Source organism: Pagrus major, chromosome 6 (assembly GCF_040436345.1).
Source record: "Pagrus major chromosome 6, Pma_NU_1.0".
NCBI lineage: Eukaryota > Metazoa > Chordata > Actinopteri > Spariformes > Sparidae > Pagrus > Pagrus major.
Genome location: NC_133220.1, coordinates 25,495,621 through 25,519,656, shown reverse-complemented (window position 1 = coordinate 25,519,656; position 24,036 = coordinate 25,495,621). Strand labels below are relative to the sequence as shown.

Below are 24,036 nucleotides of genomic sequence, written 5' to 3'. Positions count from 1 at the left end.
GAGATCTCGAATTAATTATATCGTTATCTCGGGAAAACAAAGTTTCGTTATCTCGAGAAAATTATCCCGTTATCTCTGGAAAACGGAAGTTGTTATTTCGAGATAATAACTCGAGATCTCGAGAAAACAAATGAAATTAACTCGTTATCACGGGAAAACGGAGGAAATAAAATGTATGAATGCGTGGCCCTTTAGGGCTTTCGTATGCTAGATTTGGACGAACGCCGCTTTTATTCTGAAGTAACCAAACAGGAAGTTTTGGTGCCTCTGAAACATCTGCTTCCGGTGGCTAAAAAATGATAGCTAGCTGCTGAACCACTGATGTCTGTTACTTTTAATGATGTCACCTTAGCTCCTATGGGCACGGCATCTCTTTAAGATAACCCCAAGTCAAATCAGTACACTTTAACCATAACGGTAAGCGCACTTTTGCCAACGTCCGGTATATTGACAGCTACCTTACGTGCGTTAATGTTAACCCAAGTCGGCTAGCTTGGTTGTGAGTTGTTCATGTGTAGTTTCAGGAAATGAAAACACACCATAACCAGCTAGCTTTCTGTTTTCCTTAGCCCTAATTTACGTACTTAATGTCATGTTGGCTTACCTTTCTGTACATTGTTGCTAGCTAGCTAGAAAGCGTTACGGTGACAGTGAATTTGCCTTTGTGACGATTTTTTTTTACCGGCACAGCTAACAGAACCTAGGTCAGTAATAATATGTAATAACCTCCCCACGCTGTCCACAGGAGCCGTCCTTCTCTGTCCACCCTGGCGTATCCTTGTATCGATGGAATTTAACGGTTATCTCCCGAAACAAATATGTCAGTTCTTGCATCAAGTCAAGGATGAGTTGGAAACATACCAAAAGAAGAGCAAGCGCACGCGGTAAGGATACCACCATCAGGAAAACTGACAACTGGATTGATCAGTTTAACATCTGTAGCATCAGTTTGCAGTTTCACTGGTCAGATAAAATGTGTTTTAATCTTCAAAACCCATAATGCCATTTAAATCTTCCCACCAGCGTCCAAAAGACATATAACATCATAAATGCCTCTGTCTTACTTTTGAAGCTCATGTGAGAGAAGTGGCACTTAAAACTGAAGATGGATGGTTTTTTTTCTCTTGAGGACGATCAAAAAAACATTGTGCAATCTAGAATTATGTCTGTGCCTGACGTGCTGCTCTTCATTGACACAGTTTGTCACTCTGCCCTGTGTGTGATCAGGGAAATAAGGTCCTCATCAGCAACAAGGAGACAACTATTATTTTTAGTAATAAATGTGTCATTAAAAAAAGCTGCCTTATGTAAGTAACTTCTCAAATGTAAAATTTGACGGTCAAGTACTTGAAACTTCACAAGTAAACACTCAACTTGAGTAGACTGACCTTCTGTACTTTAAAACTTAAACTTTCCGTCCCATTGAATGAATTTCATTTTGTACCTTTTTAAATAAGCGATTGTTTCTAATGTGCTTAGGTCTAGCTGGCTGTGTCTATTCTCACTGCACTCTTATAAACCTGCTGTTCACAAAACAGACCCTGGTCCATTAAGATATTACATACAGTTAAAAGATACTGTCAAAAGAAAATATGGCCTTACTGTCTTTCTCCTTCATGCCCTGTATCTCTGTCCAGTGTCCTCCTGTTCCCCCCTCTACCCAGCAGACTGCGATACCTGATTCACAACCAAGTAGAGGACCTGCCAAACCTCACCACCTTCTCAGTGGGGGAGAGCTGGTGCCGTAGGGTAGTGGTGTGCCATTCTGAGCTCAGGTACTGAACGTTGACTGAAAGTAGGCCTAGTAGATCGTGTTCACATTGTTTGCCAAACTTAAATCTATCTTTGAACTTTTGATATATGAGCAACTGACTTCCGATCAGGTGGGATCACACAGTGGATGCATACAATCTTCAGATGTTGGACTCAAAGATTCAATTCATCTGTATTGTTTTTAACAGGTTTATCCAATAAGATTGAGCAAAATTCCACTTTCTTTAGTGCAGGATGTAGAGCAGCTATGAGTAATGTTTAATGTTGAATTTAAAGGAAGAAAGGTCTTAAATCAATCAATTTCAAGGTATGGTTTTAATACAAAGGTGAGTGCAGAGACAAACATACCATGCAAAAGTTGCAATTTTCAAAGTTATGTTTTAGATCTTGTAGCTAGAATATTTACAGAATTTAGTGCAATAACCATCTTTGCTGTTTTACGTTGTATGTGCACTACGCCAGTTATGTGGCAAAAAAGAAAGGTCTTTGTTGTTTTTCTTCAGTCCCTGATTCTTCTGTTTAGTTGTGTCTTATTTGTTCCTATGTAAAAGCATTTTTATCTTTTTGTAGAGATGAAGTAGAGGAAGACATTGACTCAGAGACCAACAACAGCACATATGAAGAGCCTAAACCTGCAATTGCAGCCCGAAGCCGAGGGCGTAAGAGGCCGGACAAACCCCTCTACATGCCCCGGGCTGCGAGGGAGAGAATGACCTTACAAAACTCTCACGGACCCTCAGGAGACCATGAGTTGCCCAGTCCTGTCTCAAGTAGCAATAGCTGCATCAGTTCATCTGACTCTTGTTACTGTCCTGAAACTTCAGAAAACACAAAGACCATATCCACATCCGGACAGGAATGTCCCCCCAGTGTAACAGACGCTATCCTCAACCATGTTGGTGACAGTCCAGAGGTTTGTCCTCAGGGGCCGATGCTGCACGAAGCAGAACCCACGGTCTGTGATGAGACTACGTCCTGTTTCGCTGACATGACTCTGGAAGAGGATGAGAACGATGAGGAAGATCTTGATAGTGTGGCATTCAGGAATTTAACTGAAGAGGTAAGTCTATGCATGGTTTTGATGGCGGGATTATTTTTGTGTTTTTTTTTTGTTTTTTTTTAACCTTTTCTACCAATTCTGAACTTGCACGTCTTATAGATAAATATATATCAATAACCATCTCTTACCATCGGGGTATTTTCCATCGGTCTGCACTTAATGTTTTTTGTACTAACAACTTATTACATTTATCTCTGTCATGATGAAGCCGCATTAGCACCCAAAATTTTAACCAGTTATTTGTGTTTGTCCTATCAGATCAAGGCCCACCTGAAAGAGGCGGTGACTGTTTCCATTGAGCAAGTACATAATGACTACTCCTTGTATGTGAACGTGGGTAATATCAACCCGGATGAGTTTCGCCATGTGATCGAGATCTATGACTTCCCAGTTCTGTTCAAAACAGATAATCTCTTGGATGCTTTCACAGAGTACAGGTGCAAGTCCTTTACGATCTGAGTTTCTTCATTTCTTCATTGTTCAAAGATTTGTAATGTGTGGTTTAGATACATTTCTATGGAAGCTTTGAGAGGCATGTGAGGAAACAATCCATTTGACATTTTTCTAATTTTCTTTCATCTGAGAAAAGGAGTGGAAAAGTTTTTTGAATTTTTGTAAAAAAAAAAAATTGTGGTGTTTGTTTTTGTATTACTCATTTTGGCCACAAGAGGGTGAAGTTCACCACGACCCCATGTTCTAAATAGAAATAAAAGCATTCATGTTTTCTTCCAGGTTTTTTTTTTTCTCTCACTTGCCTCTCACGCTTCCTTTTCTGTATTAACTCTACATCAGAAAGTTCAAATCTGAGACTGAAAAACATCTTGCATGCCCAATGTAAGTACTCTTAAATAATCTCAAACAACTGATCTAGCTCCAAAGTCATAATGTGCTCTCCTGTCTGTCTCAGTGATGGTGGAATGAAGATCAAGTGGATTGACAACACACATGCCCTGGGGGTTTTCTCCAGTGAGTCGGCAGGTAAGAGTCCTTGTTGCACAATAATGATGATGCTGGGATTGAGGGAAAAGATGATGACTAAAAATGTACTAATATATAGCAATGTCATCTGCAGCCATTCACGCCCTCTCCATCTGCCATCCACTGCTAAAGACGAGAGCACTGGCTGAAGGGAGTAAAAAAGCCAAAGCCAAGGCCATTAGATGTGCAGGTAGGTGATTCACGTAGCTTAATTGAGCCCTGTAGCTACTTTGAATAATAAACATGTTGAGGTTTGGGAGATAATATCCTAATCATGTTAATATCTTGGACCCTTTTTGTGGTAACAAGTATTTAGTCTGGGAATTAGTTTTGCGTTTCAACACTGGATGATGTGGATGTTTCTGTGCTGTGTTCCAGAGTTTATCCAGCCGGTGAAGGAACGCCCGAGGACGGACTGTGCTGTTGCCCAGAGGATGGTGACCAGAGCCCTGGGGCTGCAGGGACGAAACAGAGTGCAGCGATTTTAAAGGAAAATGCTCAGACTGTTGGCCAATGCAGGTGAACAGACTAATACAAGTGGCAAAGTTTGAGGCATTTTAAGTCCACATAGTAAACACTGGAGATGGCTTTCTTGGAATAATTAGGAATGAATTAATTTTTCTTGGCCTGAAAGTCAGCCTGTGTTCCACTGTTACTATGATTTTTCTTGGCACGGAAAAGTTGGCAAGGCTTTACGTTCTGGGCTGCCTTGCCTGCTAATCACAATCTGGGGTTTTTGTCATATTTACTTTGGTAACACTGTTATGTCTTTGTCCAACTATAACTTTCACAGTGATCAGAACACTAAACTTAGGATAGCACATGTAAAACCATTACCTGTGGAATATACGGTACTTACATGTCATGTTACTGCTATGTGTCTCTTCACTTTTATCCTGGGTTCATTTGAAAGCATTTATACGTGCAAAAACATCATAAAAAAAGGTTCATCATATAAACTGGGATCTGCTTTGAACATTTTTTATTTGAAAAATGTTATGCTTGTCCACATTCACCCATGCATACAAAATAAAAACAGTCATGCAGCAAGCGACAAGTACATATGACAAGACATATGTTACATAAAAAAAAACAACAAATTTACAGAATGAGGAGGTGGCATTTTCACATACATATGTGGCGTTTACAGTACATCCACAATGTTATAGAAGTCCCTGACAGTAATGATGTAACAAAGCTCAGACAGTGAGAAAAAAGCTGAGGAGATGCACAGATCATTAAGATAAATGTGTCTACTGTAGCTACCAAGAAACAAAAAATCAATAAATAATACAGTTTTAAAAGTGAGCTCAAGTATGTGGAACATAAAATCCAGAGAGGAAAAAAAAAGCACTTTCTCACTCAGCTTAGTTCTGACAATATATGATGGAAAATCTTCACTAGTTAACAAAGCCAAGTAGCTGTTGGCATAAATGTATTCAACACTGGAGGGTTTCTGACAGACAATGTAAAAATATATCCAACTTTTGGCAGCCTATATATAAAATGTAATGTGTTGTAGAAAGTTAAATACAGTCTTTATAAAAACAGGAGTCATTTGAATTGTCAGTTCTGTCGTTGACATTGATTGTGACATTGTTACTGTACAGTAATGAAAATAATGCACTGTATTTGTTTTCAGTCTCTAGTTAAAGCATTTAATAACCAATACTGTGGAAGTGAATTTGACTTAAACACACCCCTTTCAATTCATCTATTTTTGAGAAAAACATACAGTGCAAGAATCAGTCGTAGCACCAGATCTAGCAGTAGAATATTTTCATTCATCCCAAGAAAACGCAACATAAGGGTTGAGATCTGATCAAATGGTTTATGGTGTGAAACTTTGGCTAAGAAGACGACTGATGGCACATTTAATTTAAGTTATTTGGCTGCAACCCTCCCTGACATCTCTGCCAATAAGCACCAAGTCAAATCCTTCATTTCAATGATGAAGGCACTAAAAGATAGGAACACTTTATACAGCTGAATGTGGTTAATAGATTTGGTAAGCAAGCAGTTCATTTTCCCAGTAAATTATTGTCCATTGTACCAGTTGAGCCCTGATCTCAACAACAATCCAGCACTGCTCCGAGGAAGCACAGCAGTGCAGCTCCCTCTAGTGGTTGTCAAATATTAATATAAACTTCCCTAATGTCCGTCCGACTGCATTGTCCATCTTTGGTCTACCTGTGAGAAATCTGGTTTGTCAGCAATCCAGGGAATGTTTCCTCTGTATCTGAACCCAATGAGCCACCTGTGAAGTCAGACAGGGAAAAGGTGATGAAGACCAAAACAATACTGTGGAGCATAATACAAATCAAATGCCAAAAGATGGTGCTAATGATAAAATCACACCATCTGAGCAAAAACTGTAACAACACACAATAACTCCCCCTGATGTGATGAGGTTTATTTTGTACCATCTTGTGATACAATACCTGTCATAATATCATCTAATGCTCTTTCTATTTTCTCCAGGAAGGTCCAGCAGAGGTCTGCCTCCATTTACTGGCTCTCTGTGGTGGCTCTACAGCTGCCACAAACAGCTAGCTAGACTACCGTCCAGCACTGTCTGCCTGCTTCACTGATTGGATCAACAGGTTTTCATGGCGAAGGAGGAGACTGGCCAGAGTTGCCTGCACCACATCAACATCCACCCCGCTGAAGTGTCCTTTAGCAAGACACTGAATCACCAGCCTCAAAGCTGCTGTTCTGTCGCTGTTACCTTACCCCTTTGGACATTATTCTTGGTATGGACATATCTGATGCACACAGTGATTTCAATTGAAAAAAAAGGCACTGGAGAAGCGCATAGCTTGTTTTGATTTGGTTGCATGTTGCCTTGAAACTCAAGTGCGTTTCAAGGGCGTTCAATTTCCTGGTAGGGAAATTAAGCTTCCTCCTTGCCAAGGTGAAGCAGGATTGGTTGCACAATTCTACATAAAGTTCTTCTCTAACTTAAAGTAATGTTGACTTCCTCCACAGTTTAATTCTCAGGTTTTGTTTAAATAAATCTCTTAAATCTTGCGTTGTATTCACAGCTAGATTTTTATATGGAGTGCACAAGTTTAACTGACGAGAGAAATGTAGATCCGTTAACAGAATCTGATCTGTTAGAGATATAACACTAAGTATTGTTTTCAAAAGCCAGCATTTCATTTGAGACACAGTTGTAAAGAAAACACATGTAACAGCAGTGTTATACTGGACTCAATGGATATTTTTAATGTTTTAGTTCATTTTAAAACTTTGTAAAAAATAAAAAAAAAAGTTGCATGATGTTCAGTTGTTCTTAGTATTTATTATTTTCCTCTAAATAACAAAATGTCTTTAGGGATGTTGCCAAGCAAAGTGTTAAAGTTATATCTCACTCACTACAGAAAATGAGAAGAAACTAGATTTCAGAAGTTTATGATCAACTAATGTTTGTGCTTTGGAAACTTGGAATGTTAGGTCCTCTGTACCTGTTTCTACATTGTTATTCACTTAACACCAATCTTACCTCTGTAAAGACGGTGTCCAAAATGCCATTAAGAGAGAATTGTTGAGATTATTGAGTTTGTATCAAGTAAAAGAAGATGTTGAATATTTTATTTTTGTCTTACTGAAATGGGATGTTTCCTTGAAATGATCTTTTGCGCCTGATGTGAGATTGACGGGACTTGTGCTGTGGTATGTCTGTATATTATGACCTACAGACGGGTCACAAATTAAAGAAAAAATCTGAATAAATGAGTGGAGAAATATCAGTCGTGACTCTGTTATACTGTGGGGGGCATTTTGCAGGAATATTTTGGGTCCACCTGTCCCCTTAAAGAGAAGGGTCACTGCAAATCAACACACAGTTGTTAGGAGTGATCGCCTTTAACCTGTGATCAAACATTTCTATCCTGATGGGAAGTTCTCTTCCAGGATGACAATGCTTTCCTCTGTAGGACATGACACTGGGTGTTTTGATGAGTATGAAATTATGTGAATTACATGTTGTGGCCTTCACAGTCACCAGATGTCAACCTGACTGAATTTTGGCCCAATGTGTTAGACAGCGCCGTCTACCACCACCATCATCAAAACGTCAAATGAGGGGATCTTTTTTAGAAGAATGATGCTCCATCCCTCCAGTAGAGTTCAGAGACTTACAGAAGCAACGTCAACGTGCACTGAAGCTGTTCTGACGGCACATGGTGGTCCAACACATTAATAAGACACTTTCTGTTTTTTCCTTTAATTTGTCACCCGTCTGTACGTTGGTTACTTGAGGAATTAACTGCATTTACGGAGTATTTTCATGGAAAAGAAGAGGTTTTCACTCGATTCATTGTGTATAAGAAGTTTCAGTGGTGTGATAGTTGACATAAAAATACAGTATATACAGTGAAGCCAGACTGCACTGGTACAGTAACACTGTTTTTTGTAGGTCTGACTTCAGCACATTGGATTTGAAAAAACAAAACAAAAATAGTAGATGTTAACAATGTTAAAGTCATGATTCTCACCTTTTAATATGTTTAAATCTAAATCTGGTAAATTGTATAAAAACTAGATTATATCAGTTAGAAACAAAAAGTAATCATATTTAATATTTGATTGCCTCATTTTTCCACCAAACCGCACACTAGTTGATATCATTTTAACACTAATGCAGAGGAGATTGAGATCCTTTTAAAGCGATGGTCTCACCTATACGACAGTTGTATGTCCATACCCGCTGTCCATCGTACCGGGAGCGGCACTTCATAATGTTGTTGGTGTAATCTGATTCTGCAACCTCAAAGTTTGGGTTTATTACAACCTGCGAGAGCAAGAAACAATGTTTGTTAAACACCTGGAAGCATCATTGCCTTTCATTTATACATATGTATGTTATTTTTTAAGTATTCCTAAGGTCAAAATAACGTGTGTGACTTAGTGACTGGCAGTAGACTAAAAAGGTAGCAGGGTGATTAACAGAGTGGCTGTCTCAGAAAAAAGTTACTGCTGCAACTGGTTCCAAAAGATGATTTTCTAGTGGAGGATGTCGGTTTGTCTCAAAATCAAGAGACCATAAATTTAAGTCGCTTCAGCAGCCAAAGTGTCCTTCAACAACCCCAGTACGCTTATTTAACTCTGAGTAAGAGTAGACTGAGGCTGAATGCCAAACTCTGCTGAATGCAGAGACGTGGACATTCTTGGTATCTGTTTGGTCTACAAGACTACACTGGCTGGAGATGAGACGATCTTTCCAGCAGCACATGTGCTTTATCTGCTATGGCTCGACCGGCAGACCGAACGTTTTACCTGGAAGAGGTAGTCGCCAGGCTTCAGGTCTGTGATGTCGATCCACTGACAGTCAATGTCGTGCCTGTAGGTGTCTGAGCAGCCGACTGAGATGCCCTGTGCCCCGAAGTTTGCACATTCGTACTTCTTCTGGATACCTGTCAGGAATCAGAGCACTTCTTAATATTTCATATGAGAGATTTAAAAGTTTGTAATTATGAAAAGAAATTGTGTAAACTCAGCCACATAACTCCAACATAAGCTGTATTTACCCTCATCACAATGAGTGTCCTCCAGACAGAAGCTGGCTTTGTGTCCCTCCGCCACTTTAGTGCCGTTTAGACTCAGCAAGTCATAGTGGGTGAAAACCTCCATACTGTGGTAATGTCTGGATTTGACAAGGAAACACACGTTGAATCATCCTATATACGTAAACCTATATTTAGCAACGCCAAAATAACACTAAATAATAAATAATGCTCTCACAGCAGGGAGTACAGGGAGAAGTCTCAATGCCAGTGGGATAGAGAGATTTTTAAGACATTGAGATGTTAAATATTAAGTGTGAAATTGTTTTGCATTAAAATGCCTTAAAGGTTAACTCCATATGATTGGAACTAGTTTCACACATACAATGTATTTTTATCTGCTTTTTTCCAAGGAATTCATTACATTTTGACATCTAGCATTAGCAGGAACAACACTTCCTCCCTTGTAATCATGTTAGAGTAACAGATTCAAACTACAAACTGTAGTTCTCACCTGTGACACTCATGCCAGATCCAGGAGTGGTGCGCCGCCCGTGGCCTGAAGTCTGTCTGACCGTTGTTGTGGATCTGGGAGGAGAAGCGCAGAAGGCGGCGGTAGGAGCTGGGGTCGGCGTTGTCAGCACTACTGGACAGACAGTGCTCCTCTTGGGCACACTTCAGAATGTACATGGGTCTGTCTTCTAGGTAGGTGGTCTGCTCCACAACCTGGGCATCAAGGACAAGGTCTGGTGCCGCTGGGAGGGAGAAAGCAACAAGGTGTGTGGTGGTTAGGAACAACATGTTTTAACCGAAACTAAGAGTTTTATTAACTTGTTGTTTTATTAACAACCGTGATAATGCAGTATTTTCCCAATATTTTCTTTCATTTAAAAACTTTTTTTTTCTTGTTCAAAGCCATTTTCACAGCAGGCATGTTCTCAGGAGATTTTATCATTTACATGTGTTTTGCCTACTGTGACAGGTCAAAATGTCGTCCATGAAAAACTAAGTAAGTAAGAAATGTACAGTATTTGTATTGAAAAGCTTCTTACCCTGAGTACAAGAGACACCAGCAGCAAAGCGTCCACCTCCTTTTGGACAGTCGATGTGTCTCCCATGATGTAGACACTGATCCAGAGTCAGCTCAGTCCCTGAACATCTCACTCCACTCATAACGATTGCATCAGCGGAGGCATCCCCCTGCCAGTAGTAAGTTTCCTGATAACAGAGAAGCACAGAAAACAGATATCACTCAACCGAAGCCCAACAAGCTGCTTCTCAGTTGGTTTGGACCGACCTGTAAAGCTACTGAAAAGAGCTGCTGAAAATATTGATATTGTAAAGGTGTTGTTTGGAGCGATTCATTTTTTAAAAACACGTTTTCATAAGCTGCAAGCCTTCCTGGTCTCTGAATGCAGACCATCACAATGACACGCCATTTTTTGAACAATTCCTGTTCAAAACTGTCTTTTTAAGTGTTTATGTTATGTTACTGCGACCCTTCAATGCACAGGCCTAATAATTACATATCAAATATATACATTTTTATTGTTCTGGGATTTTCCCAGATGTTTCCAGTCCATATCAGACTTAAAAGTCAAAGACGAGCCAAAGCTTTATGCAGTCACGTCTAAAGTGAGTCAAGTCCAGTTCAATTCTCAAGTCCTCATGTTTGTGATTGAAACGAATACAATATTTTGAGAAATACAGCTATTCTCCTTCTTGCTGACAATAAATGAGAGGATTGATAGCATTGTCATGTCTACAACGACTTGTAACTGCTAACGGTAACAAAATCTGCTTACCAACACCTATAAAGATAATTAAAATATCTCATTTGTTTCATCTGTACAAAAACTGAAATGTAACCTAGTTTTAGTTGGTCCCTTGCATGTACCATAATACATGAGAGAGACTGCTGTATTCAGACAGAGCCAGGCTAGCTGTTTCCCCCGTTTCCAGTCTTTGTGCTAAGCTATGCTAACCAGCTGTAGCTTCATATTTATACATACGGACATGTGAGTGGTATCAGTCCTTTTCTCTCACTCTCTGCCAGAAAGTGAATACGGGTACTTTCCATATGACAAACCATTGCTTTAAATCTGACTTAATTTCAAGTCTCAAGTCGGCATCTTTGTTACATAAGCTCATTAATTTATTCCAGAGTTAGCTGGAATCAAACAGATGAAGATGATGTTGCACCAGCTGTTTGTGTGGGAGCGTTTTGAGGAGACTTATTATCTTAATTTTCCTCCTGTATTTAATTTACTGACATGTTATCCCAGTTGTCCCACAAGGCAAATCGAATCAACGAGTCTCTGACACATCACACAAGCAGCCAGTGCGTCTCTGTTGTCCTCACAGTCCTGACTCAGCCTTATTACAACATTTGGAAGACCGCAGGGACACGACCTGTAAAAAAGACCTCATAGTTTCCATCATCTTCCAGGGAAGCGGGGGATTCATGAGAGAGAAATTGAGCTGAGGGATATGGATGTGGGAGGACTTGCTGGTTGGTTGAGGTACACAGACATACAGTGGTATAGTTTAGGCTCTGTGATATTTGTTCCATCTGGTGGTGGGGTTTGCCTGCAGAAGTATTTAACAGTCAGACAGGAAAGAGTCTCTGGAGGGGCTGTGCTCTGCTGAGATAACAAAGAGCAGACATTTATCACTCCTCAACCTGCCGTTAACATGAGAACACTTATGTAATGGCAACTTACGGTATGTTATTAGGATACCTTTTCCTGATTATTTGATTTGGCAGAGGATATAGTGAAATATATACATGTAATCACAAGTAGACTTTATTTCACACTGGTGATGTTGACCTGTACTTGAATAAAGGGCGATTGCTCCAGCAGCAACCACAAACACGTGAGGACAAGTTTACGTGTTGCTCCATTAGAAGTGCATTGCACATAATTGCCCCAAGCAGACTTTAGTGAGATAAACAGCCTCCTACAGATCCTGTCCAAGTTCCCGTCATAAAAACCCCTGCTGTTATCAAGTCACGTCCCAATAATTTACGCATACTTTCCAGACTTATATCATCTTAAACCACAAGTACCACACTGGTTTCAGCCTTAAAATAGAAATGACAATAAACACGAGGGGGGTCTCTAGCTTTACCAGCCTCTCACCTCATGATATAAAAGGGAGTGCTGGGGTTTCCTTTGAACACCAAGAGGTATACGTAAGCAGGACAGGACTATGACGCTGCCAAGTCACGCCAGAGGCTTATGTGGTGGAAAGCTCCACTAAACTTCAAACAGCAAACGAAGGCTTTCCCCATCCCTCCCGCTGAGGAGTTTAAAACTCATCTGCAGCACAGGTTTACCATCTCTGACCCGCTCTCTGCACTTACTGTGTGTTTTTGATGTTTCTAGGATGGTGACATCCTTGTTTTGCCCTCTGAGATCAATAAAACTCAAGCTTGTTAGAGTGAGAGTTAATGGCATCCACCAACACGCACACGCACACACATGTTGACTCATGGCACTTTGGGGGACATTAGATAGAGTTAGACTGGCCTGAGGTGCAGACAGACCCCACTCTGCACTCTGGAAACAGGAAACATCCATTGTAGGTGTGTATATTTCTTTCCATTTTAACATGACAAATATGTAAATAGAAATTACAGCACATTGGAAATAGAAATTACTGTAATTACTTACTGTCAATCTCTAGGACAATGTAATGTCCCAATGTGTCCCAAAATGTACCAAAATGTTATGAACCATGGTGGAAACTGTATGCTTTATATCAACTTACACTCATGGGATAGTTTGCACCAACTGGTCTTAACTAAGCTTGATCCTAACTGCTAAGTTGGTCTACATTGGACTTTACATTGGTTGCACCAACCAAACTAAAGCCTAGTTTCAGGGATACATTTTTAACATTCTGCGGCTGTCAATTTATAGCTTATGTTTTCTAATATTTAATTATGGAGGATCAAAGAAAGAGACACTGAGATGAATATAATAGCACTGTAAAGACACATTGCCACATGTGTACACATATAACAGCAACATATAAACTGTGAGTATATTAAATCAGTTGGAATGAGAGCATAAATAATTAAAAGTCCAGTTCAGAGTTCCAGTGTCGTGCCAGGGCCCAAACTAAACCCAAAACCATCTCCTGCACAGTAAAGATAAGCTCAACTTAAAAATGATTTGTTGGATGTAGATGTGGACCTTACCTGGAAAGCGTGGCTGGCAAAGCCCAAGCCAAGCTGTCTGCACACCACCATGGCCTCCATGGTCCCCCAGCTGTCACTGCACACTGTGCCCCACACCAGAGAGCCGTTCCTCTCTCCCAGCACCTCCACACGTCCCTCATAGGGATTACGCCCGCCACTTAACCGAAGCTGAGGACAGAGACGGACAGATGTGTCCTCCAGCTCTATACAAATCTTTTATGTTTTTGAGCACTATATAAAGAGGTACTCACTCTTTTGTTGAAGCCCATTGCAGGAACGTGACACCTGACTGCTGCGTCTTCCTCATGGCTGCAGCCCAGAGCGTCACGGTTGAAGTAACACTCGGTCAGTGACTTTTCAAACCCGGAGCACTGCACCTCGTTCATGTGGACTGGCCCGATCCCTACATGGAGACACATCAGGCACATAAAATATGAATAATTCTGTTGAATTTATGACTAATATAACTGTGACTGGACGAACAGGTGCACCATGTGCATTACGGTAAGTAACCTCAGAAGAGCTGTCATCTATTGCCATTACTGGAAAGAAGAAAGCTGATCTTTGGATGAAACAATGTTTTTGGGAAACACGAGCCTGTTCTGCTCACTATCCCTGAGTGCAACAGCAGTAGCCTCGCCTGCGTGTGTGTTTTGTTAGAACAACAAGTCCATCATAAGACAGATGTAAGATTTCCTGTTCCCTGGAAATATAGTGCAAAGGAAACAAGCAGTCAGCTATGTCCAATTAAAATGAGACGCTTGAGGCCTGTAAAAAATACAAATTTTCTCTCTGAATCTTTTTTTCAAGTTAAAAAAAGGTCGTTTCAGTGTAGAGGAGTTTCCACAATAACGTGTGAGTGCTCGCTCCGTGCTGGTCTTCTTCCCATGTGACTGAGCAGGAATGTCTCTAGTGATGTGATCCCTGAAAGTACAGCCAGAGACAGAGACGGAGACGGACTGGCAAGCGCAGGAGGAAAACAATTCACAACAGGAAGAACACAGTGCTGATAGATGGTTATCCCAGATTAAATATTATACTTACTTATGAAATGCATGGCACAAAAAAATCAAAGTGGGTGAAGCAAAACTTAATATTAGTTTGTATCTTTTATCAGCTGAAATATTTAGATTGTATAAGAACTATTCCTAGTTCCCCATAGAAATCTGGAAAATAACATGCTATTTCAATTTTATTTGCATTCTAGCTGAGTCCACTTCAGTGACTTCTGAAAACAAACACAATCAGCTATTTGAAGTCTGCAGTCTGTGTGTGGCACCATTTTTGGATCCAGTGGTCAGCCATAAAGAAATCCCTAAAATAACCTTGTGCACCCTCCAACAAAGAATTCTTCCTCTGAAACTCATAAAGCCTGTTTTCTCTGCTGGAACATTTTGTGCGCTCTTGTGTTTTGCTGTGAGAAAAAGGCGGAGGAGAGAACAACTGTTCCAGTGCACATATGATTCTAATAACGACGTGGTATATTGCATTTCACAGAATCAGGTCCTGGGTCAAGGTATAAACATTAATGTGCTACTCCATACATTCCCCAGTGCCTTTATATGCTGACTAAAGGTCTAGACTGATTGAAGTGGGACAAAAACAGGTGGTGATGTCGAGGCCAAAGAAAAGGTGGAGGTGGAGGTCTCTGGTTCCAGGTCACACCTTTCATTTTCACAGCTGGGAATGAGTTCTGCTTGAAGCTCTGCTTTTACTTTTGTTGAATAATAAATGTTGTAAATGTGAACCTTAATCAAAGCTAAAAAGCTGTGATCAGTTAAGTTCAACACTATCTCAAGACGATCCCCAACTGTTAAAATGTTGGAATTTACAAGGACAGGTGCGTGATGAGGCACTGTTCCAGTGTATGGAGTCGGGAGTGTGCAAAAGATTTTCATTTCCATGATTTCTTCTGAAACTAAAAAAAATCAGTATAACAGCTTTTTTTTGGTAATTTCTACGAGTGTTTGAAGGGTAGGTACATTTACATACACTTTTTAATTATAAAAATATCTAAATTAATAAAAGAATAAGTAAAATAAGAGATAGAAATAATAAGTATTGTTTATTTTTTGTACACTGTAGACTCCATACAAGTGTCCCCTTACCAGCAGTACCAGGTTAATGATTGACCAATCTTTATAGTCATACCTTGTCCCAGTCGGGCGCCAGTCAAGGCCTCTTTGGCGCTACCAAAGCCCAGCTCTCGACACACCACGGTGGCAGCTCGAATGTCCCAGTTGTCGTCACACACCGTCCCCCACTCCCCGTTCTTCAACACCTCCACTCGGCCCTCGCCAATCATAGCTCCGCCTCTTAGACGCACCAAGGGTTGCTGCAGAAACAGTACACAGAAAACTAGAATTAGAGAAATGACACAGGTGTTGGTTAGTCAACTGTTTTCATTTGGGCATACTTGCAATATCCAGCTACATTTGAATGGCTTGGGCGCTGTCTAAAAACTACTTTGGTAAAATATATACAATATTCTTAATATAACTGCAATAGAGAAGCTGAAATTATAACAAAAATAACTGACCCTTTACTCCTGGCTTTATTTGGTCTACATTGGGTTACAATGGTTCCTTGTTTTGAGAAAATAGACACTAACACTAAGTGGGAATACTGATACTGATGATGTATTTGTATAGATGACCGATGTTTAGTGTTCATCTATTCAAATGTTTCCAGATGCTTGACTACAGGGCCATTTGATTAATCAGCAGGACATGTTGTAATCCAGTGCTGGACTCTGAATATACAGTATCAGGAAATGATTATAGGATAGTATATCATGATTCATGTGATTATTCAACTCAGTACTTATATATAAAATTATTTGTGGTTCTTATAATGCAGAGGTTCCCAAACTTTTTCTGCAGGGGCCCCCCTTTTGTAGATAACAATGTTTTCAAGCACCCTCACCCACAACCATACATGTCTTTTGCTAGCAAACTCCTATCAATTTTTTTTTAAACAATGTCAGTTATGAATACAGAACTGAAACTTCAGTGTGACAACTAAATATGGAAAGTCACCTTTATAGTAGAAGCTTTGAAAGTGCAGCATACATCTTCTAAAAATTTTGTAACAGCTTTCATTACTTTCAACAGAATTTCTGAATAATGCAGAAATAACTGAATTAATTTAAAATCTGCATTTCTTTTGAAAAATGAAAAATTATTGAATTCAGATGTAATCTTCAACAGGTTATTTAGGAAATGTCACAAACATCTGCAGTGTGTCAAACTAACATCATCCATATGGTGCAATAAAATTTCTACTGAGGCAGCTGATATTTTTCAGTTTATAGTTCTTCTCCCACAAAGGAAGACCTCCAGATGGGATTACTATAAACAAAAAACACAACTGTTCTGCCCTCCTTTGCATGAAATGCTGCCTGCATTCACACAGTGATTTATCGATTTTATCCAGTCTGTGCTGTGTATTGCAGTGATAGCCCAGTGTTCCTTCCTGTCTCTTTATTTCAGAATGCACTGTTGTAATCAGTAGGGAAGCTGTCTGTCCTTTCAAAAATGGCGCCCAGACAGATTTTTGTACACTTATTGTATGTAGCCAGTGTAGCGCTGCACATAAACTGATGACAATCCCTGTTGTCCACTATGACACTGGGATTACATGCAAACTCCACAGAGAAAAGATGAGAGCTCAGTTTTAAACTGTTGTTGTAAAGTGACAGAGCTAACCACTAACCCCCTGAGCAGCCAAGCATTCACAAGATGACCTACCTCCACCCTGTAGGCCTTGCTGAAGCCGGCGCTGACACTGGGAGCAAAGGCACGTCCAGGCACACAGCTGACCACTACAGGCATGCCCTGCTCACAGGTGCGGTTGCCCTTCAGGTCTATCTCTCGGCCCAGCTTACAATCGGACAGTTCAGCCTCGTTGCCGGTGCAGTTGACAGAGAAACCCCAGTAGTTCTTCTTACGACGCTTGGCCAGCAACCTGGGAAGATATGATATAAGAATACAAACTGTTGTAATTAATACTGTTTGTTTTTTCTGTTCATTTGTATAAGTTTATATCACTACCAACTATATAAGAGAGCATGTCATAGTTTTTTAGATGATTTAATGAGGACTGTCCACATTTTTCCACAACTTTTCAGGTATACATGAGTATCAGTTCATGCCCAAACCTGCAGCAGTTTTATAAAGGGAATCCATTACAGTGAATATTCAGTCAGTCTTTTTTTTTATTCTTTGGTATGAATTGCCCCACTTGGTGTGTTCAACTGCTGGTGACAGGCTTTGACATCGAGCATGTTTGAAAGATTTGTCAGAAACGTCTTTTTAAAATCCCCCTACAGTATTTCCTACCATTCTTTCTCACACGTCACTGAAATATTTAGGAGCTGCTTTATGGGAAATAGGATATTTTGTTATTTAGTGTGAGGACATCAACAATGCCCATCCTATGCTGTGAAGCACAATGGGAGCATTGTTGTGAGAATACCTTAACATCCTCGTGACCCCCGCACTTCAATGGAAGTCATCAACCAAGGGTCACTGAGGAGCCAAACAATAGTAGACCTTGAAGCAGGTCCTGGCCTTCGAAGACACAGACCATGTAATGAAACCAGTATGAGCTTCATTTACAACCTATCCAACTTATCCAGATGCTGTCAACAGAATATGGCTCCAAGTTGGTTTGAACACAAGAACATTTTATTGTCCATGAAGAGATGCCAAATTTGACTGAGAGTTTTTAATTTTGTTGGGCTGTAATGGGCATGTTTGGTGAATAGAACAGTTCTTTTTTGCTCCACATAAAAGGACAGATTTAATGCGATCTTTCACCTCTGTTAAACAATGAACCATGTGAGACCATGGCAGCATCACGTGCTGTAAAACCTCACAAGCTTTGTGACCTTAGGTGATAAACAGAAATCAGTGTTCTTTGCTGGTTTGATGCATCTTATCCTTCCTTCAGTTTAAAAGCATTCACACGTTGTGATTTGCATCTAATCAGACGAGATCATGTCTGCCAGAGCTATAAAAAATAGAGACAATTAGCTCCAGGTGCATCCCAGGACACATTATACATGATCACCCCGGTTGACTCACAGTATTTGTAAATAAATGTATTTGTCATGTTTCTCTGGTCTTGATTTGACTGTGGTTGAACTGTGGTTCTGGGAGCCTTCAGAAGAATGAATAGATTTGGATAATTAGGTCCATTTGTATGTGTGTAAACAATACAGGAGACCAACCAACCAGGATATGTTTCTCTTGGAGGGCAGGCAGATGCATTTAAAGTTTAATTCTTCTACTTTACGCCCCAGGCTGAGCTGTTTAAAGGAGAAATATGTTGTTCTCTTGATCTGGAGATTTGCTCATGTGCGTATTCACTCGTGAGTTTCACATCTGTTCTGTTTTGAACTTCCCGTCTTAACAGATGAAAATGATGACACAGAGTGCTCTAGGAAAAAATGCTGTTTTTTTGTTAGGTTACATATTGACAGTGACATTTAAAAAGGACAGCATGTCAACACTCTGACTCAGAGGGAAACAATTAGACGCAGCTAAAAGAGCCACTGTTTCTCAGTGCTTTTCCCAGCAAGGCCCATCCTTCATCCTCTAAAACTTCCTCTTGCAGTGTTTGGCTTCTTGTCAAGACTCTCCAGACTCAAGTCTGTTTAATCTCAGTGTGCAGAGGGATGAGGGGCTGAGTGATGACCAGTGTAAGCAAACGTGGCTGTGTAACGTTTCCTAACATCAGTTTGATATGGTCAAACATTCCTAAATTGAGTAAAACCAAAAATCAACAGTTAAAAAAGGTACTAATTTACTTTCCAGAAAATGCAATATTTTTAACACAGAAAGTGTTTGTTTCATACAGGAATGTGTGGTGTACCTCAAAAGAAAACAGGTTTTTTTTAACACGGGTGTGAATTTGAAATGATTCATTATATATAGCGCTGCTTTATTCCCATAACGTAAACTGTAATTAACTCATATAAAAGCTAAATGTTTATGTTAGACTCCAACTCATGCAGAGACTGTCATTATGTCCTTATTTAAACTCTGCTGCTGGTTCCCAGCACCACTAGCACCATTACTCACTTGTAGGGTCGCATGTTCACACGTTTCTCCCCGGGGAAGCCGTACATGCCACAGATGACCCTGCTGTTCTTCTCTGTCCAGTCCTCGTTACAGATCTGTCTCCACTTGCCTCCGTCTTTCACCTCCAAAAAGCCGTCAGTGATGGGAATCCTTTTCCTGTGAGAGTATGTGGCTCTGATCCTCACGTCCTCCACCTGGACCGTCAAACCCTGAGAAACACAACAGAGGAAATGTTTTAATGGCAACCAGGTCAAAATTGTTATCAATTCCCATCAGCCTCAGCTGTGAGTTTGTGTTTAGTGCTAGTTGGCAAATGTTTGCATGCTAACACACTAAACTAAGACCTAAAACCTCAGCATGTTAGCATTGCCACTGTGTGAATGTTAGTGTGATGACATTAGCATTTAGTGCAAAGCATAACTGTGCTCAACTCTTGTTTGTAAATAAGATTAATAGGATAGGAAGGTCAACCTGCCTCAAAGAGGTGCTAACAGTTTCATTAGTCTCTTACTTCAAAGTTTAATAGCTCATGGAGTTCTGAATGTTGTTTGGAAATTTTAAAGTAAAATCAGGGCAGAACAGGAATAGCTGAAATATAAAAACAAAACATGAAAAATTGAAAGATACTGGTGGCAGAAAATATCAACTTTTTGGTAGGTTGCCATAAAAAAACAGACTGGAATTGTCTCTACTTCGACCTCTTATCAGTAGCATCTCAATGGTGTCTTTTTTGAATGCTAAACATGTCAAACAAAGGAGCCCATAAAAGTCCATGGTGGAAATTTATGTTCATGAAATACTTTACAGCATTCCTTTTCAGTGGAGTCATCTGTAAAATTCTCTCTAAATCATGTATCCATAGAACATAACATTCAACTTACTGAAGTCTACCTTGAAGCTTTCATAAACCATACTGACATAGACATTGCTTTATAAACATTTTTATATAATAAGTGAGGCTTACATAATCTCAAATTTCCTGAGCGTTGTCTAAAAGGCAAGAATGTTATTTAAAGGATGATTTTGGTTATTTATAGTCTGGATTTTACATATACTTTTGTACTTGATATATTGTAAATACAATACGGCCTATGAGTCATAAAGGAAGTGCGTCGCTTGAGGGAATGAAAAGTGTTTGAAATCCCACTGTGGCCTTTTAGGGATGCAGTTTGCACATATGCTTGAAAATACAAAAAGTCAAGTTGAAAATCCATCGATGAAATCTTTTTTTGTTTAAACTTGTTGAGTGCTGCAGAGAGGCCTTTAGGAGGTTGGATGAATGTTCTGGAATTTTTCCTCCATCTTTGTTACATCAGCAGAGTTTAGAGCTGTGATGTACAGGCCCACAGGGAGATGGTGGACTCAATACATCAAACTCGACAGCATGGATCTGTCAAAACCAGCCAACTGTGTTTTGGTTTCCTCAGAAATAAGGGAATAAATGGTATTTAACAAGTGTTGAAAAGTTACTGGATGTTCATGTATGACATAAAATACATCAGTGTCGTTATAACAGCAAGCCAAGAAGCTGGAAGGATGCAGTAGAGCACAAATAGAGAATCACTAGTCTTTTCCCTTTGGGGACGTGAAAGAGGAATCCAGGCCAAATATCTTTTCAAAGGCTTCTCACCTCTTCATCTTAGATGTCTTGGACAGTCAGAAAAAGAACACTGATAGGGGAAGTTTAAAAGAAAAATGTTATCTATGAAATTTTAATTATAGATCAAGATTTCAAAGACTGATGCTGCAGTGGACTCATGTTGGGAGAGTGAATGCGGGTGGTCTTCTGTAAAGACTGGGGTCACCAACCACAATTAGTATCATGTGTCCTGAAGACCTCTAAATCAGGAAGGAATGGTAACCTTTGACCTTTGGGGCTTTATGAGGCAACAGCTACCTAATAACTCTGCCATTGTTCATCCTTGGTCAAGTTATGCAGTTTGCTCCTGGCTGGGTGTGAAGTTGCACCATGGGTGCCCAAAAGAGCCAAAACTCTGAGCTGCTGTGTGGTATGCAGATGCTGAGCTCAGTAATTTGGTAACAGCCAGCTTCTTTAACTCTGCAAAAAACCAACATCCAGGCATGTCTCCCAGAAATATTAAACGTTCGCCCACAGGGTGGTTTCCTGAGATGGCGTCAGCCTCAGGGAATGTTCAAGGCTTCAAGGTCTCTAAACAGTAAAGACTGAAATGCAGGAGGAGCAATGACCGAGTCAGACTGTTTCTACAGTGACCCCAGTCCTCCCCTGACCGCAGCGGTTTGAGTGGGTAAAAACCGCTCTTTCATGGAGAGATTCCCGCAGGCTATGGCATGACAGAGTGTTTTCCGTCTGTGCCTGGCAGGATGGAAAGGTGAAGAAACGTGATCACGATCAGGGATCTGCTGTTCTCAATTTAAAAGCTATCTCAGTGCTTTGGTTTAATTTGCTTCAATAAAAAGAAATAAAATAAAATTTTAATTGTACTATAAAAACATGAAGCTAATTAAAAACAAGTAATAATGAAAAGAAGACGAATGTGAAAACCACACTCATAAATGGCTAAACTGTGGTTCATCTGATACAGAACATCAAATCAAACAGAAAATGTGTGTGATCAAAGGGAGGCCAGGTGAGAAGAGAGAAATACCATGCAGGACGAGGGGTACGAGGTGAGTATGAAATGGGGCACTGAGATGGTCTGACTGGTGTTGCATTTGGCACACACAGAGGAAACTGGCCGTCTGAACGTGTGAGACTAAAGAGAAGAGGACAGATAGCCACAGCTGGGATCAGTCCAGGCATTTCCCCTCCAAAAACCAGACCACCAGACATAAACTCAGCATTATCCTGTTTGGCTGATGTCCAAATATACACATTGGTCACTTTTTTAGCACTCCTTGTTGAGAAAGGGCGGAAAATCACTAGACAGCACAAAGAACTTTGACCCATGATAACATTTACTTTTATATTCTATGATTAAAAATTGGAAAAAAAAAACCACAAAAAAACAACCATAATATCGATTTGGAAATCTGAACTTTAAAATCAGGGGAAGTACAGATGATGGGAAGATTGGTAAAATGGGATGAACAGCTAGCTTGTCTCTGTCCAAAAATAGCTAAATCTGCCTACAAGCACTTTTAAAGGTTAGTAATTATAAATGTATATCTTATTCATTAAATACACACAAAAACCAAAGAGTAAAAGTGGCATTTCCGGTCTTTAAACTAAAAGGAGCAGCTGCTAATAGTAACTTCATATTTCAAGCCCACACATGAGAGCAGTACCTTCTCATCTAACACTCAGCAAGAATACAAAAAAACATATTTTCCCAGAAAGTCAAACTATTCCTTAAAGAACAGGAAATGTTCATATTTATCATCATGATCAGTTTGACTCCCAATCTGCAGGTCATACTGAGGTGAATTCTCAACTGGACTTCTCTGTAAAGTTTCATCATCTTACACTCACTCACTTACTGTAGAACTGTGATTCATTCCTTCTGCTGTTTTTTTTGTATAAAGAGCCAATATTTAATCATTTAAATAACTAGATAAGATTAGACTAGAATAGTTAGCTGGAACTGACTAAAGCATTACTGTCTGTGGTGTAAAAATAAAAAGCCAGCATTATAACAACAAACATGAATCATCATCCATTTATCAAAACAAATGTCGCAATACCTCTCAAATAAAGTCACATATTCTTGGTTCTGTTTGCAAGTGGTGAGTTTAAAAAAAAAGAAAGAAAAACATTCCTCATATAGCACAATACATTACTATTCTCTGAAGTGGGCTTTGGCAATTACTGAACTCTTTCCGACTGGAGCACAGACTTGTTTTTCTGACTGGGCCCCCCTCAGTAAGTAGATGTGTGAACATGAGACTTTGGTCTAGCCAGAGTCTGACTAATGCTTCCACTACTGTGCATTTCTTCCGCTTTATTCAGCCTTCCAGCCGCGCCGCACGTTTATCTGCACGTGCTCCAGAGACACACACCCACCCAGCCAGTCACGTACCTCCCGCCCCACCTTACAAAACATGGCAAGTACGAATGATAATCACGCCACAGTTTAGATGAAAAGCAGGAGAACAGCAAGGCTCTTTGAAATGACTTTCACATCTGCCCAACCCCACTTTCTGCCTCACTGGCCCCCAGTTTGCCTGACTGACTGACTTAACTGAGGAAGTGTGTGTGGGAGTGTGTGTGAGTAGCTGTGTGCTTTGCACCTGGAATATCCATCAGTGTACGTCTGCCATCATGGCAACTAAGAGGAACAGAATCATTACTATAGGTAGACTAGAAGTATGCATATGCACACACACTCCTCATGTCAGACTGGTAGATTAAATTCAGTGTAATAAAATGAAAATGGCCAATATCTTATCATTGAAATGTTGAGACCTGGTTAATGGGCTATAATACACACATAACTCATTAAATAT

The 24,036-nt window shown here is 40.0% G+C and overlaps 2 protein-coding genes across 2 annotated transcripts in view; one reads left to right on the top strand and one right to left on the bottom strand.

Annotated features, from left to right (window-relative positions):
- Positions 1-260: 260 nt before the first annotated feature.
- Positions 261-7,563, top strand: r3hcc1 (R3H domain and coiled-coil containing 1). Its single transcript, XM_073468638.1, has 9 exons — positions 261-417; positions 746-884; positions 1,638-1,775; positions 2,344-2,833; positions 3,092-3,270; positions 3,741-3,811; positions 3,906-4,001; positions 4,190-4,330; positions 6,293-7,563. Exons 2-8 carry the CDS (start codon positions 787-789, stop codon positions 4,297-4,299), a joined length of 1,182 nt encoding a protein of 393 aa, XP_073324739.1. The 5' UTR covers positions 261-417; positions 746-786; the 3' UTR covers positions 4,300-4,330; positions 6,293-7,563.
- Positions 4,777-24,036, bottom strand: part of loxl2a (lysyl oxidase-like 2a) — a 29,998-nt gene continuing 10,738 nt past the window's right edge. Inside the window, exons 4-14 of the mRNA XM_073468637.1 lie at positions 19,612-19,820; positions 17,275-17,491; positions 15,677-15,860; positions 13,777-13,928; positions 13,526-13,693; positions 10,371-10,536; positions 9,833-10,073; positions 9,343-9,458; positions 9,092-9,228; positions 8,495-8,606; positions 4,777-6,068 (exon numbers count right to left, since the gene is read on the bottom strand). Coding sequence (XP_073324738.1) covers positions 5,998-6,068; positions 8,495-8,606; positions 9,092-9,228; positions 9,343-9,458; positions 9,833-10,073; positions 10,371-10,536; positions 13,526-13,693; positions 13,777-13,928; positions 15,677-15,860; positions 17,275-17,491; positions 19,612-19,820 — 1,773 coding nt within the window. The 3' untranslated portion in view covers positions 4,777-5,997. The remainder of the gene's footprint in view (positions 6,069-8,494; positions 8,607-9,091; positions 9,229-9,342; positions 9,459-9,832; positions 10,074-10,370; positions 10,537-13,525; positions 13,694-13,776; positions 13,929-15,676; positions 15,861-17,274; positions 17,492-19,611; positions 19,821-24,036) is intronic.

Coding starts and splice junctions, on each gene's coding strand:
- r3hcc1 (XM_073468638.1), top strand. CDS start 787: ATGGAATTTAACGGTTATCTCCCGAAACAAATATGTCAGTTCTTGCAT. Junction 885..1,637: donor AAGAAGAGCAAGCGCACGCG/GTAAGGATACCA, acceptor ATCTCTGTCCAG/TGTCCTCCTGTTCCCCCCTC. Junction 3,812..3,905: donor TTTCTCCAGTGAGTCGGCAG/GTAAGAGTCCTT, acceptor TGTCATCTGCAG/CCATTCACGCCCTCTCCATC.